The following is a 13,848-nucleotide window of genomic DNA, read 5'->3' as shown; positions in this document are numbered from 1 at the left end:
AGAGAGTGAGAAACCTTGGAACACTCAGTCTTAAATGATATGTCTCCATCAGACCTCATGGAACAACACCAGAAAGATGTTCCTTCCTGGCAGAAAGAATGTTTAATATGCTTGGTTAATGTGTGATGGTGACTTTCCTTCCTGGCCCCATTTATTTGGTGTTCTGTGTGCCTCTTGTACCGCAATAGGCATCTCTTTCTTCAGATTAGTGAAAAGTTTTTGTTTCCTGTGATGTAGTTAAGAATGGTGATTATACCCATAACATTCATGCCACTTTAACACCTATGCAAACATCTTGCCAAACCTTTTTGGAGCTCATAGGTTCACAGCTGGGCATTTGTAATTTTAATGACTGTTCTTTCCAGCAACTAGCATAATGATTTCCAGTGATATAAAAGTTAATTAGCAGAGTAGAAGCATCTAGATCAGTTCTAGCTTGATTTTAAATATTTACAGATAACCTAATAAGTTGTTTTATTTTAAAATTAGTAATTTTTAAAAGCATACTATGTCTTACTATTTCCAGATCCTTAGCCAAAACAAATCTCAAACCTGAGTTTTGGAAGAGGCACATTAATGAAGTTATATGCCCATGCTTACTCAAGAGGTCAGTAAATTATGGATCTCAAACCGGAACCCTTTTGCTACTACAAGTTTCCAGCCTGAGTATTGACTGAGAGCAATCCTGTTTTGTTTGCTGAAAAGTAGCCTTGTGTAGGACTCCCTGCTCATAAGGTCATCCCCTTGGTTCTGTGAGAAACACTGGCTGTTGCCTGAAACCTGTTCTCAAAGTCTGGATCCCAGAAAGCCAAGCAGCTCCCAAAATACCCCTCATACTCTTGTTATACCAGGAAATCCTTGGGACCTAGAAATATCAACACCTCTCGTGATTTCTGTTATAGAATGTGTAGGCTGATTGGAATGGGCGGGATTCTGGAGCATTTTGAAGGCTGAATAATACACCTGAGTAATAAAACAGTTTCTGAGTTGTTGTTTTTTTTTTTTAATTTAGAAATTCATCTACAGAAGCAGGTGGATCTCTGTGAATTAAAGGCTAGACTGTAGTATAGAGAGGGTTCCAGGATAGCCAGGGCTATTCCAGAGAAACCCTGTCTCCAAAATCAAAAAGGAAAGGAAAAAATATTACTAAAACCATGGAATTTGATTTGTGTTGACTAACTATTCCTGAACATGGGGCCTGCCCTAGAATGTGGCTGATACAGCAATGTTACTCCATTGAAGAGAAGTAATATTCCCTTTCCCAGCAGCTCTTAATTGAGAATAGCATATTAGCCAGGGGTAGGGCCATGGCCACTTCTTGTCCTCCATGCTGGGATTTTTTTTCCCTGCTTGAGTTTGTGCAGGCCTTAGCATTCTGTCATAGTTTCTGTGAGTTCATATTTGCATCTTTCCTATTTTGTCTTGAAAAATGCTGTATCCTTAAAGTTATCTACTACCTCTAGCTTTTAAATATTTCTACCCTCTCTTCTGCATAACTCCAAGTTTTAAGGGTCGTGGTGTGATAAAAATATCCCATTCAGAGCTGAGCAATTCCAAAGTCTCTACTCTGCATACTGTCCAATTGTCTCTGTCTAAATTATCACCTACTGCAAGAAGGAGGTTCTCTGATGAGTGTTGAGTGATGCACTGATATATGGATATAGCAGTATGTCATTAGGAGTCATTTTACTGCTATGTTCCTTTTGCAGAATCATAGTGGTACATTTCCCCTAGGACCTATGATCTATCTAGTCTCAAGGTCTTGGCCACTTACACGGTGTCAGGGATGGGTTCCATGTCATGAAGAAGGCCTTGAAGCCAATCAAAAAGTGGTTGGTTATTCCCCTAACATTTGTGCCACTGTTGCACCAATGGGCATATAGCTTGCAGGGTCACAGCTGAGGGAAATTAATGATTACGTTTCTCCTCTGGTAGCATGTCCAGAACCTCCCAGCACTATGAATATTACCCAGAAGGGATGAAACTTCCAGTTAAATATCAGATAGATTTCTCCATGCAGTATGTGGTGTCTTCAGCAATAGGGACTTACTATCAAGTTGTCAGAATAATCAATAGCACTGGCAATAATCTTTAGTGCTTGGGGAGAGTATGGGACTCAATAGGTAACTTTAAAGATGTAATTGTTATAAATATATTTTTCCAGATTGAAAGGTTAGTTCCTGTCTCAGAAAATTTTGACTTACAATTCATGTCTCATGTGAGGTACATTCAGATCAGATGCATGAGTTCTTACTCCCCATATATCCAAAGAATGAATCTCTACATTCTCCATTAGCATGTTGCCAACTCTGGTCTGCAGCCGATAACCACCACAGCTGGCCCATCTACATTCTTAGTAAAATTCCTACACACGCCCCCAAAGCACACACAGTACACCAGTTGTATGGCCACATGACCTTGCATTTCAGCTCAGTAAGTAGTGACCTGCAAGCACCTTCAGAAGCTGTTTATTCACTGGGTATTTCTGTTTCCATCTTGCTTAGCTCTGATATTTCAGTAAAATATCTGCCTTCAGCTTAGTTTTCTTCATCTCCAGGGAATGCTTCAGTTCTTCCATGGTTAGTCCGCTTTCCTTCAGTCTTCTCACAAAGCTCTCTGTGGCAACACAAAGGTCCTTACTCTCCCGAAAGGCAAGCTAAGGAAAGAAAAACGTTTAAAGTTACAACCGGGGAGCTGAGATTCAGCTCTCTACTCTGAAACCACTAAGCTGTAAACCCAGGGAACTTCCACGTGGATCTGAGCCTTCAATGTCATCAGTCATTTACATTTTCTGGTTTAAACATATAGTCATTAATATTTCTCCAAGAATAAATACAGGCCAAAGTGAGTCTGAAGGAAAATAAATGTGTTCAGAATGTGTTGGAATCTAGACTTGGATCAGCTTCTCACAGCGGCCAGTGCTTCCAGAGCTCAGGCACTGAGTATAATTATATACCTTCTTTTATATGCCAAATGAGGCAATACATCCCGTAAGAAGGTTTTGTGAGGTGTTTGTGATGACAGTGATGAATGTGAATGTTATCTAGAAATGTGAGTTGGTATTTTATGAGGCCCCTTCTGCAATCAGGTCAATGTTACCCATTCAAAAACATTACCCAGAAATGAACAGATATTCACTAAGCATATGCCAAGAGTAATGTCAGTCCTGAGACTGTAGCTAAGAACAAAACAGATAACAGTCCCTACTTACAATTGCTTTCTCAAGGGCAATCTGTTCAGCAGATCTAGGAGCTTCCTGAATTGGCTCACAGGTAGGATAGGAACCGGTCCACTCCCCATCAATGCATTGCAGCTTCCGTGTGCCCACTAAACGGTACCTGCAGATGTCAGAACAACGCTTAGCCTCTGCATCTTCCTAGCTGAGCAATGGAGACTGGTTTTGTGCAGCTGTATTTCAGTATTGTATTTCACATCAAATCCACCTTCCTGCTCCCGAGCCTTTAGTGTACACTTTAGTTACCTCATTCTAACAAAACAGCTATGAAGCACTCCTGAAATGGGGGGCAGACCCAAGGGATGAGTCAACCCAGAATAACACAGCAGAAAGTTACAAACTTCAGAGCCAGTGTGTTTTGGGGGGACAGGTGAGGGGAGGTGTCTGACCAATCATAACCTGTTTAAGGCATCTGTATTAAGCTCTAAAATGTAGGTGCAGGTGAATGGAATACATGAAGACAGTGGTGTGTGATCAGAAAAGCAAAAGGCGATTCAAAACTGACAAGTGGGATTTAAAGGCTGATGAAGGTCCATGACCCAGATTAAAGCAAGAGAAAGGAAGGGCAGGGGCCCCATCAAGGAGAGAGACCAGACCGTCTGAAGGAGGGTCAGTCCTTATTACAGTGCTTTAAGGGTCCAAACTCTAAATCATTACATTTCCAATTTTTGTTTGTTTGTTTAGGGTTTCTGCTCTTGGATTCTGTGGGAAACATCCCATTTTCTGTATCTGAGGCAGTTAGAGCAACCCCATTCTTGCAGATGTTCTGCAGACTGTAGGCATACCTGCTGATGGAGGGGGCGGGGTTTGCTAGCCATTTCTCTCCTTTGAAGACAGGAAAACAGAGAAGGAAGAAGATAAGGCCTGGTGGACAAGCAGACCAGGCCCTTGAGAAGTTTGTGACTGCAGCGTTGAGTACTAGAATCCAGTTTCCCTCTGTTCCCTCTGTATAGAGATGCTGCTCTGCTTGTAAGAACGGTACAGATCCCTGTTTTCTGGCCTGATGCTAGCAAGCATTGCTTGATAATAAAAGATGTCCAAACTGCCATGGAGTCCTCTGATTTCTTCCTTTGGTATCTTGAAATAGTTGTCACTCCTAAAGCCTCTGAGGCCTTCCTGAGGAGAGTTTTCATAAAGCTGGCCTTGTCAGCAGAATTCCAGGAGGGAATTCTGGGTGTGGGCCAATTCTGGGTGTGGACATGGGTTCTGCCAGGGAAATCCTAGGCTGGCCTCAGCCACCTAATGTGATTTGATGTGTCCCCATTCTGTGACTTGTGAGAAGCACGCTGGGAGTATGTACATGCATGCCGCAAAAGTCCAAGAAACATTGGTAGCCAGGCTGAAGGCAACAAACAAAGCAGTGTGGGAAAACTTTGTGGCCACTGCTGCCAATGTGAGACAATCATGCTGGCTCAAAGAAGCCATCGAGAAGGAAATAACAGGCTGGAGAGATGGCTCTAAGGATAAGAGCACCGACTTCTCTTCCAAAGGGCCCGGTTCAATTACCAGCACCCACATGGTAGCTCAACACTGTAACTCCAGTTCCAGGGGACCCGACCGCCTTACACAGACATACATAGAGGCAAAACACTAATGTTCATAAAATAAAAATAAATAAAATTTGCCAGGCAGTGGTGGCGCATGCCTTTAATCCCAGCACTTGGGAGGCAGAGGCAGGCAGATCTCTGTGAGTTCAAGGCCAGCCTGGTCTACAGAGCAAGATCCAGGACAGCCAGGGCTGTTACACAGAGAAACCCTGTCTTGCAAAACCAAGATAGATAGATAGATAGATAGATAGATAGATAGATAGATAGATGATAGATAGGTAGGTAGGTAGGTAGGTAGATAGATAGATAGATAGATAGATAGATAGATAGATAGATAGATAGATAAGTAAATAAATAAATGATAAAGGAGGAAATAACACTGGCTTATGAGTGGAAAGATCATAGGGAGAACTAAAGTTAGAAAGAGATGCCAGAGTGGCGTAAGTCAACAGCAAAGACACTTCAGCAAAGAAGCTTGAGCTAGCAGATGAGCATTCACACGTATGATTCTTCAGGAGACTCTACCAAGACACAGGAGACCTAACATGGAGATCCCCTGACGATAAGGACTCACACCATCTGCCTGCATCCCCCTAAGACACCCCTCCACTCCTCTAGAGGTAGTGGAAGTGAGAGCCAAGTCCAAGCAAAAAACAGTCTCCTACTGAGACTGTGGGACAAGAAGGCTGGTGGCCTCTCCCCAGTACTGCAGCGGCTGTCACAGTCAACCACCACAACGGAATGTGGAGTACTGGCGGCGTGGTTAACGGCGGTCACTAGACACACTTGGTCTAACTCTAAAGACATCCCCGTGCCAAGTGAAATCTAGACACCCATGAAGAAACTGCAGTCATATCTGAAGGGGCTTGGAATGAAACACACAACGTGTGTTGTGACTTTTTCTGGTGCTCACAGTGACGTGTACAGTAGAGACGAGAGATGTCATCTTGCACTGGGGACCTCCAGTCAGGTCTGAGCTCTGATGTCCATATGTTGATATGCTATGCCAACTACACCAAAAGGCACTCAGATGGTGACAGATTCAGTGGAGACAAAGACGAAATACAGGGGTGTGCTGTACTCCGAAGGAGTAAACACCGAAGTGGTGAAAGAGCAATGCAGAGGGCCAGGAAGCCTCCCAATGCAAGCAGCCCCATTCGACTGGGTGGGTGTCCCCCAACACAACACAGGACTATGGGGAAACTTGTTGGAAAGAAGGAATTGGGTGGAATTGGGTGAGAGATGAGTGAAAGGAGGCAATGCGGTGGGGGGGGGCATGAAAACGACCAAAATACATTATTTACATGTATGAAATTGTCAGGCAATAATAAGCAGCCAAGTTTGGACAATAAAACTTTGGAAATCACTCCCTTAAGAAAAGATTCCAACTCCTATTCCTGAAAAGACAGTGTGAACCTTTGAACTCCAGAACAGGCACCCTGTGTATGTGTGGGAATAAAGGGGGAAACCTGGGCCCATCCTCCAGTTGGAAATGTCATGAGAAACAAGGCTTCCCCTGAGCCAGACAGTACAGTGAGCCTCTGGTTCTGGAGGAAACAGTGACTAGAGACTTGTTCCCAGCTCCACACCCCTGAAACAGCCTCCTCACACAGAGTTGGCTCCATATTGGTCCTGTAATACAGGAAGAGTCACGATGCAGATAGCTCCAGGTGCCAAAAATACACAGATCTGGAACTCCAGCGGAGTCTAAGAACCATTTAGCAGGAACTGAGAGCTCTGGTGGACAGTCTCAGTACTCACTTTGAGTCTGGGGCATATGCCCCCAAAGGTCTATGCCATAACCCCTGATCATAGTGTGAGAGTAGACATATCACAGGGAAGGTGCTTGCAAACTACCATGGGTAAAGGTGCATGACAAACAAACACATCTTGGCCATAAAGCCAGTCTCGAGAAACCATACCCATGACTCCACTGACGCCAAGGCCATATACCACTACTTTCTAAAGGTATGGGGGAGCACCAAGAGGTTACAGCGACAATCCATGAACTGGGAAAGGTAAACATCACCATGCTTGTGTGTAACCCCCTTTAATTTGTTGTCATGCCCTACCCAAAGGCCCGATGGGACATAGCTTAAGACAGCTGGTAACTGGGAATATTAAATAAGGTGTATTTGGCTATACTTAACACTGTTAAAGTCTTGGAAATACAACTGGGCCATAACCATTGTGTCCTATGTACTGGATTTGTCCAGTGATTTCTTCAGCTCTGATACAGTAGTTGAGAGGCAAGACTATTTCGCCTTTCATCTGGGAAGCCATCAGTGGACTTTCACCACGGTTCTCCAGTGTTATTTACACAGCCTCACAATATGCCATGGGATAACAATGTCTGACCTAGCGGAATGGACCAAACCAACAACTGTTCAAATATTGCATTACACTGAGGAGACATTAATCCAAACAAGGTCCAAGGACCTGGATTGTTTATGAAATATTTGAGGGTTGTCTGTTACGATAAAATGAAAGTATTGCCACAAATATAACAGATGAGGCACGGGCTTTCCTCCTCCTCTGCGTGGTAAGAGAACACAGAAATCTGCAGGGCTGCTTCGATACTAGATGGCTTCCATCCCATATCTGGCCCTCCCACTTAAGGCCATTCTACATTTCAAATACAAAGCAAGGTATGGGACGTCAGAAGCTCATTCCATCACATTCAAGGAAGCAAAACAAGCTGTGGACCAAGCACAAGCTATGTAGAAGGTTCCCATATGATAAAGTGCTATCCACGCATTATCTGTTGGAAAAATAAGAGTGTACTTCTTATGAAGTCTCTTAATAGCCACAAAACCCATTGGCCTAGAAGCTGTTGTCAAGATACTGACCATGGGTTGGGGATTTCGCTCAGTGGTAGAGCACTTGCCTAGCAAGTGCAAGGCCCTGGGTTCGATCCTCAGCTCTGGGGGAGAAAAAAAAAAAGATACTGACCACTCACCCACTGGAGGCTAGATATGTTAGTTGTAGACCCACCCACAGTCAGGTACAGCACTGATAACTGTAGTAGTTAGAATAAGTGAGAATATCTTAGAAATGTAGAAAGCACATTCTCCCTCAGTAGAAAACTCCAACAGTGTTGATACCCCATTAACTATCAAATAGAATACTTTCACTAGTGTGGTGGTCTGAAAAATATGTCCTCCATAGTCTCCAGCACTTGAATACTTCACTCCTAGTTAGTGGCACTGTTCGGGGAGGTATGTCCTTGTTGGAGGAAGTATGTCATTAGAGGGATGCTATGAGAATTTAAAGACGCATGCCCTTGAGTTCATGCTCTCTGCTAAGTGCTTGCAGTTGAAGATGTGAGCCCTCTGCTTGCTGCTCCAGCCACCCTGCACCTGCTGTCACACTCCCTGCCATGATGGTCATGGACTCTTATCCCTCAGGAACCATCAACCCAAATCAACCCTTCCTTCTACATGTTGTCTTGGCGGTGGTGTTTTATTACAGCTATAGGAAAGTAACTGCTCCAACTAGGAAACAAAGGGTACTCCATGCTTACCTGTCTTCACAGTAATAAGTAACAACAGATCCTGAAGTGAAAGATTCTCCTTCAAAGTAGCCATGGCTAGGAATCTCAGGAGGGTCACAGTCTCCTAAGGGGAAGACAGCCTGGAGTGAGATCAACAGGATAGTACACTGTGTGTACTCTACCACCTGCCATCTTCATATTGGTACAAGTGAGAGCCGGGAACATGCACTCCATCCATTCTCTCTCATGAAAATCAGAATTGTCCATGGAAAAGACTCTTTCCCCAGCTCATCTCCTGAGTTACAAGGAACCGGGAATCGTTTCTGACTGGCGGAGCTCTAGGAACAGAGCTATACTCTGTAGGGCTGCCAATGGGTAGAGTGCAAAAGAAAGCAAATTACGGTGTGGCTCAGCTGGTAGAGTGTCTGCCTAGCACGCATGCAGCCCTGGGTTCAAGCACCAGCGTCGGATAACAGGAATTATAACAATAATCCCAGCACTCTTGAAGTGGAGGCAGGAGGATCAGAAAATGAAAGAGGAGGGGAGGGAAAAGAAAGAAAGGAACAAGGAAAATTTGTGTCGTAGAAGAAGGAAAAGTAATTCACAAGACAGGAAGTGAAGGTTTTATTCTGGTTTATATGCTAATATGGCACCAAAAAGCAATTTTACCCTGGAGCGACAATACTAATCAGTACTTACTACTTCGGCATATGGGCAAGGAAGGTGCCCAGGTGTGGTCCTCTAGGCACTGGCTCCAGTTGCTTCCCTTGAGGATGTAACCATCATTGCATTTAAACATGATTTTGTCACTTGCATTCACAGGTCCAGAATAATTGATCCTGCCATTTTCCAGTACCGGCTCGGGACAGTGGCCCACTGGAGAAGAGAACAGTCAGTGCTCTAAGAGGCTGGGATAAAGTAAAAGTCATGCTTCCCCAAGCTTCAGAAAAATAATAGTAACTCGGAACTTAATGTGCACCTGTATCTAAAAGGATAGATATGTATTATCCCATGCAGGATGAGAAAAGGCCAAGGTACCATAATAGTGGACAAAAAGGAAGGAGTCTGTTGTGTGGAAATTTCCTCCAACACTCCTTAAGACCTACGACCTTCAAAAGAAGGCTCATGAAGACTCTGGAAGTTCTAAAGGGAAAAGACTCAGCAAGAAAACAGCTAAGAAGCCTCAGGAACTTCCTGAATCTGACTAGATTCACAAGGTTCTTCCCTCCCTAAGGTTACACAAGCAACAAGGACTGCTGGGAGCTGCTCAGACCAGCTAAGTGGCCCTGAAGAGATTTTTCGACCTGTTTAGCTTGCCTGTAAGTTGTACAGAGAGCTGCAGGTCCCAGCTTTTGTGAGCCATCATAAATGCTGCACAGGTGGGCTTTCAGGAATGCCACTGTCTTTGCGTCATTCCTGCTCCTGTAAGTATGCCCCTCCCCCCACAGTTCTGTAAATAACCCCAGTAAACTCACTGATTCACCAAGCTGGGCTTCAGCAGTATCCTTAACTTTGGTCTGTCACTAATTCCCTATCTGGAATGGGAGACATTTTTCATGTCTCCCCAGGAATAGTGTTGCAAACATGGTCATGCATAAGAATGATATGATTGCCGGGCGGTGGTGGCGCACTCCTGTAATCCCAGCTCGGGAGGCAGAGGCAGGTGGATCTCTGTGAGTTCGAGGCCTGTAGCTCCAAAGCTACAGAGAAACCCTGTCTCGAAAAACCAAAAAAAAAACACAAAAAAACAAAAAAACAAAGGATATGATTGACAACTGTACTACACATAATAAAGGACATAACTAGTTATTACTATTATCAGTAGCATGTTCACTATACTGCTATGGTGAACACTGTTCAAATATATATATTTATATATACTTTTTTTAAGATTTATTTATTATGTATATAGTGTTCTGCCTACATGCATGCTTGCAGGCCAGAAGAGGGCACCAGATCTCATTACAGATGGCTGTGAACCACCATGTGGGTGCTGGGAATTGAACTCAGGACCTCTGGAAGAACAGCCAGTGCTCTTAACCGCTGAGCTTTCTCTCCAGCCCCATTGTTCAAGTATCTTAAGCCTATGTTTCAAGCTTTCCTTTTCTTTCATGTAGCCAAATATACACTTACTCATTTTCTTTCTTTCTTTCTTCTTATATATTTTAATTATTTCTTTCTTGTTGAAAATCAGGAGTCAATGGAGAGGGATGTAATTTTTTTTAAAGATTTATTTATTTATTATGTATACAGCATGTATGACTGCAGGCCAGAAGAGGGCACTAGATCTCATTACAGATGGTTGTGAGCCACCATGTGGTTGCTGGGAATTGAACTCAGGACCTCTGGAAGAGCAGTCAGCAGTGCTCTTAACCTCTGAGCCATCTCTCTAGTCCCATAAATATTTTTTTCATATTGAAAAAAACTTCAAAATGTTATGTATACATAAAATTAACACAGCGTATTAGAAAGTATAATAACAAAATGATCTGGAAGAATTATGCTCTGTCATTATAGAAGATAAGATAATATGAGTTTTGTCTCCTGGATCAAGCCACTTTAATCTCACTTATCAGATATGTAAATTGAGAATATAGTTTCTCCTAATTTAAAAGTAACATGATGGACAGGCATGGGTGATGTGCCTGGAATCCCAGCACTGGCAGAAAGGTTGTAAGTTCCTAGGGGCTACATATCAAATTCCAGGCCAACATGATGGGCTACTGTAGCAAGATCCTATCTCTGAAGCACCTGGGAGAGATGGAGAATAGCTTCTTAGAAATTGAGTTGTTTTTATTTGTTTGTTGGTTTTTGTAGGAAGCAGGGTATAATGGAATATAGGAGATGTCGATATGAATAGAAAAACCAAACTCACAGCGGCACTCAGGGGAGGAGCCCTCCCATTTCTCTGAGAGACTGAGGACCAAAGACTGCTCTCCCACCAGGTGGTAGCCTCTGATACAAAGGTACACCCCCATAATCCGTCCTTCTTCTTCCTTTGCAACCAACACGCTGTTGTCCACTGGAGGAAGTTCCGACCAGCTCGCTGTTGGAAAGAAAACAGAGAACAGAATCATTTGGTGTGTCACTGGCTGTAAGGGCACCCCACTGGATTCCTCCTGCCAAGACTCTGGGGGACTAATCATCACACCATGTCCTCTCCCTCCCATTGCATGTACATCCCAATCCTCATTCTCCAGGAATTTCTGAAGTTATGTCTCCAAGCAGATCACAGGCACTGTAGCCAAACTCAATCACAACTTATCTATTCCTGGACAAGCAATTCCTTCCCAAGCATCAGTCCTAGAGTTTTCAGTAGTTAGCATCTCAGGATTTTGAAATTGTCACTTTTGGGGAAGTCTCAGAACAAAAGGAGCAAATCGGCAATGACCACCCGTCAGAGGAAGCAAGATCACCACTAATACATACTAGGTCCCCAATGAGTATAGAGCATATACCATAATTGAGAACTTTTAATAAATATTATAAATGTAAATTTCATTAAAACTGTACATACAATGCCTCTTAAACCACAAACAGACATGAAATATCTTGTAAGGAAATCACACTTACCATCTAAGGCAGAAATCAGCCACATCAGACAGCACACAACCCAACAAAGCATTTGGCAAGCAGTTACTTGACCCAGAGTGAAATTAAACCGTGATTTCGATCAAAAGCCCTTCTAAACACTTAGGGCCAGAACAACTTCCTTCTAGAGAAGTTCTATTTTCCTCCTGGAACAAACATGAAAAAGAAAAGCCCTTCCTGTAACAGGGAAGGACAGGAGAAAGAAGACAGTGTAGTCTGTGGCTTTGTAACCACCAACGACAATTAAAGAGCTGCCAGATTTAAAATTTTAAATTTCCCAGTTTCTAGAAATGCAAACCATTTGACCAGCCGCTTTAAACCGCAGGTTTGTCCTTCCCCAACAGGCATGGGCCAAACGGTCCTCCATGACCTTGACTTCTGTCAATATTTGCCTGTGTTTACAGTCCACTGCCTACAGCTCTCTCCAGCTCTGGGGGCTGAAGACAGGGCACTGATTGATGGTACTTTCCCAGTGAAGACCAAACTGAGTGTCACCTCCTCCGTCCTTTTCTAAATCCTCTTCTGTGACAGAGATAGTACTGACAGGCAGGGACGATAATGTAAGCTGGGAATGAGCGCACCAAAGACACAAAGGCAGAAGCTGAGTTTATCAGACTTCAGTACCGCCACAGTGGGAAAGACACCAGAGAGGCCAAGTCTACCCAGAAGCCACTGAAGGGGCTGCTTTCATCTGGTGGTAGGAGTTCCACGGGCAGTCAGCCAGTGTTTCAATGTCACAGTGTTCTGGAAGAAGTGAAGTAGTGTTAGAAGCAATGATAGTCTTCAACCTTGAATCAGAAAAAGCTCAACACAAGCACCTGTCCCGAGTCGGCATCCACATTTCATAGCTAGAGCTCATTATCAAAAACTCTGATAGCGGTCTTCCTTGGAGGCAGCAGTGGCCTTGCTCTGAGCCAAGCCTTCTGTGAGCCAAAGAAGTCTTGTTTTGAATGCCTCAGTACATTCATCTATACCAGATCAGTTTCCACATTAGCCAGCTCAGGCCCGCGCTCAGTACTGAAGACTGGAGGTTTAAGTACTACCGGAAACGAAGAACTTCTTTTTGGGTTCTTAATCTAGTTGATAAAAGAATTTTAAAACAGAGTCAGAAGGAAACCTGAGAACGATTTTATTAGAGTTTGAAGGAAAGACCAACAGAGCAGGCAAACCTGCAAACCCTGGCAGGAGCCATGAGGAGCGAGGTGAAGAGGAGGAAGTAAAGCCGTGTAGTACGCAATGGAGGTTGGCATGCAGCTGCACTGGGACTGGGGGTGGGGTACTTCAGAGAAAGAATGAGACATCCCAGAGTGCCTGGGAAAGCAAGCTTCTACTTTGGGCTGATTGGGAAGAAAGAAGGAAGAGAAAGCAGAGGGCCTCTGCAGTGTTGCCCGAGGGAAGCAGCACTCTTTGCCTGAAGGAGAAGCTTCTGGAAGGACATCACCTCATTATCGGTTTACAGCTGCCTCTTCCTGGATGCTGCCTGATTTCATTAATTATTCTTTCCTCTCCTTAACATGGCATCAAGCAAATCAGATTTCCTGGGTTGACTTGAGGTGGGGTGGGGGGGTGGAGGTGGGGGTGGCAGGATCCTGGCCAGGTGATTGACTAGTCCAGCTGGTTAACTAATTTTTTTTGTTTTGTTTTGTTTTTGTTGTTGTTGTTGCTGTTGTTGGTTTTTGTTTTGTTTTGTTTTGTTTTTTGAGCTGAGGATCGAACCCAAGGCCTTGTGCTTGCTAGGCAAGCGTTCTACCAGCTGGTTAACTCTTAAAAGAAAATAGCATATGTTTTGAGAGGCTTAGAATGTCAGCTCTCCACCCAGGAACAGAGGTAAAACTTAGACCCTGTTTTCTTGAGCAGGAGGAAGTAAGTAGCCTTACCTTAATAGAGCTCAACAATGACTTTGCCTTTTCATAGAGTAATGTAAATCCTATGTTGCCTTTTTAGTGTTACCAAAGAAGCAAGAAATGGGCTCAAAAGCCCAC

General features: G+C 43.7%; 1 protein-coding gene across 2 annotated transcripts; it reads right to left on the bottom strand.

Annotated features, from left to right (window-relative positions):
- Positions 1 to 2,451: 2,451 nt before the first annotated feature.
- On the bottom strand, positions 2,452 to 12,977 carry C4bpb (complement component 4 binding protein beta). Of its 2 annotated transcripts, XM_036202780.1 has the most exons (6): positions 11,845 to 12,977; positions 11,151 to 11,317; positions 8,975 to 9,151; positions 8,306 to 8,399; positions 3,212 to 3,338; positions 2,452 to 2,656 (listed from the first exon to the last, which is right to left on the bottom strand). In XM_036202780.1, the coding sequence occupies exons 1-6, from the start codon at positions 11,898 to 11,900 to the stop codon at positions 2,501 to 2,503; spliced, it is 777 nt and encodes a 258-aa protein (XP_036058673.1). In that variant the 5' UTR covers positions 11,901 to 12,977; the 3' UTR covers positions 2,452 to 2,500. The 2 variants fall into 2 exon arrangements, with proteins under 2 accessions (XP_036058673.1, XP_036058672.1); XM_036202779.1 differs by having other exon boundaries at positions 11,151 to 12,977.
- Positions 12,978 to 13,848: the final 871 nt, after the last annotated feature.

Source organism: Onychomys torridus, chromosome 11 (genome assembly GCF_903995425.1).
Source record: "Onychomys torridus chromosome 11, mOncTor1.1, whole genome shotgun sequence".
Taxonomy (NCBI): Eukaryota; Metazoa; Chordata; class Mammalia; order Rodentia; family Cricetidae; genus Onychomys; species Onychomys torridus.
Note: the sequence above shows the minus strand (reverse complement) of the source record. Positions and strands in the feature narration are given on the sequence as shown.

Excerpts from the sequence above, each read along its gene's own strand:
- C4bpb (XM_036202779.1), bottom strand. The coding sequence starts at position 11,445 with ATGGGAGGGAGAGGACATGGTGTGATGATTAGTCCCCCAGAGTCTTGG. Across the intron at positions 9,152-11,150 it reads CTCCTCCCCTGAGTGCCGCT|TGGGCCACTGTCCCGAGCCG; the intron begins GTGAGTTTGGTT and ends TCTCTTCTCCAG. Across the intron at positions 8,400-8,974 it reads CTTGCCCATATGCCGAAGTA|GAGACTGTGACCCTCCTGAG; the intron begins GTAAGTACTGAT and ends TCTTCCCCTTAG.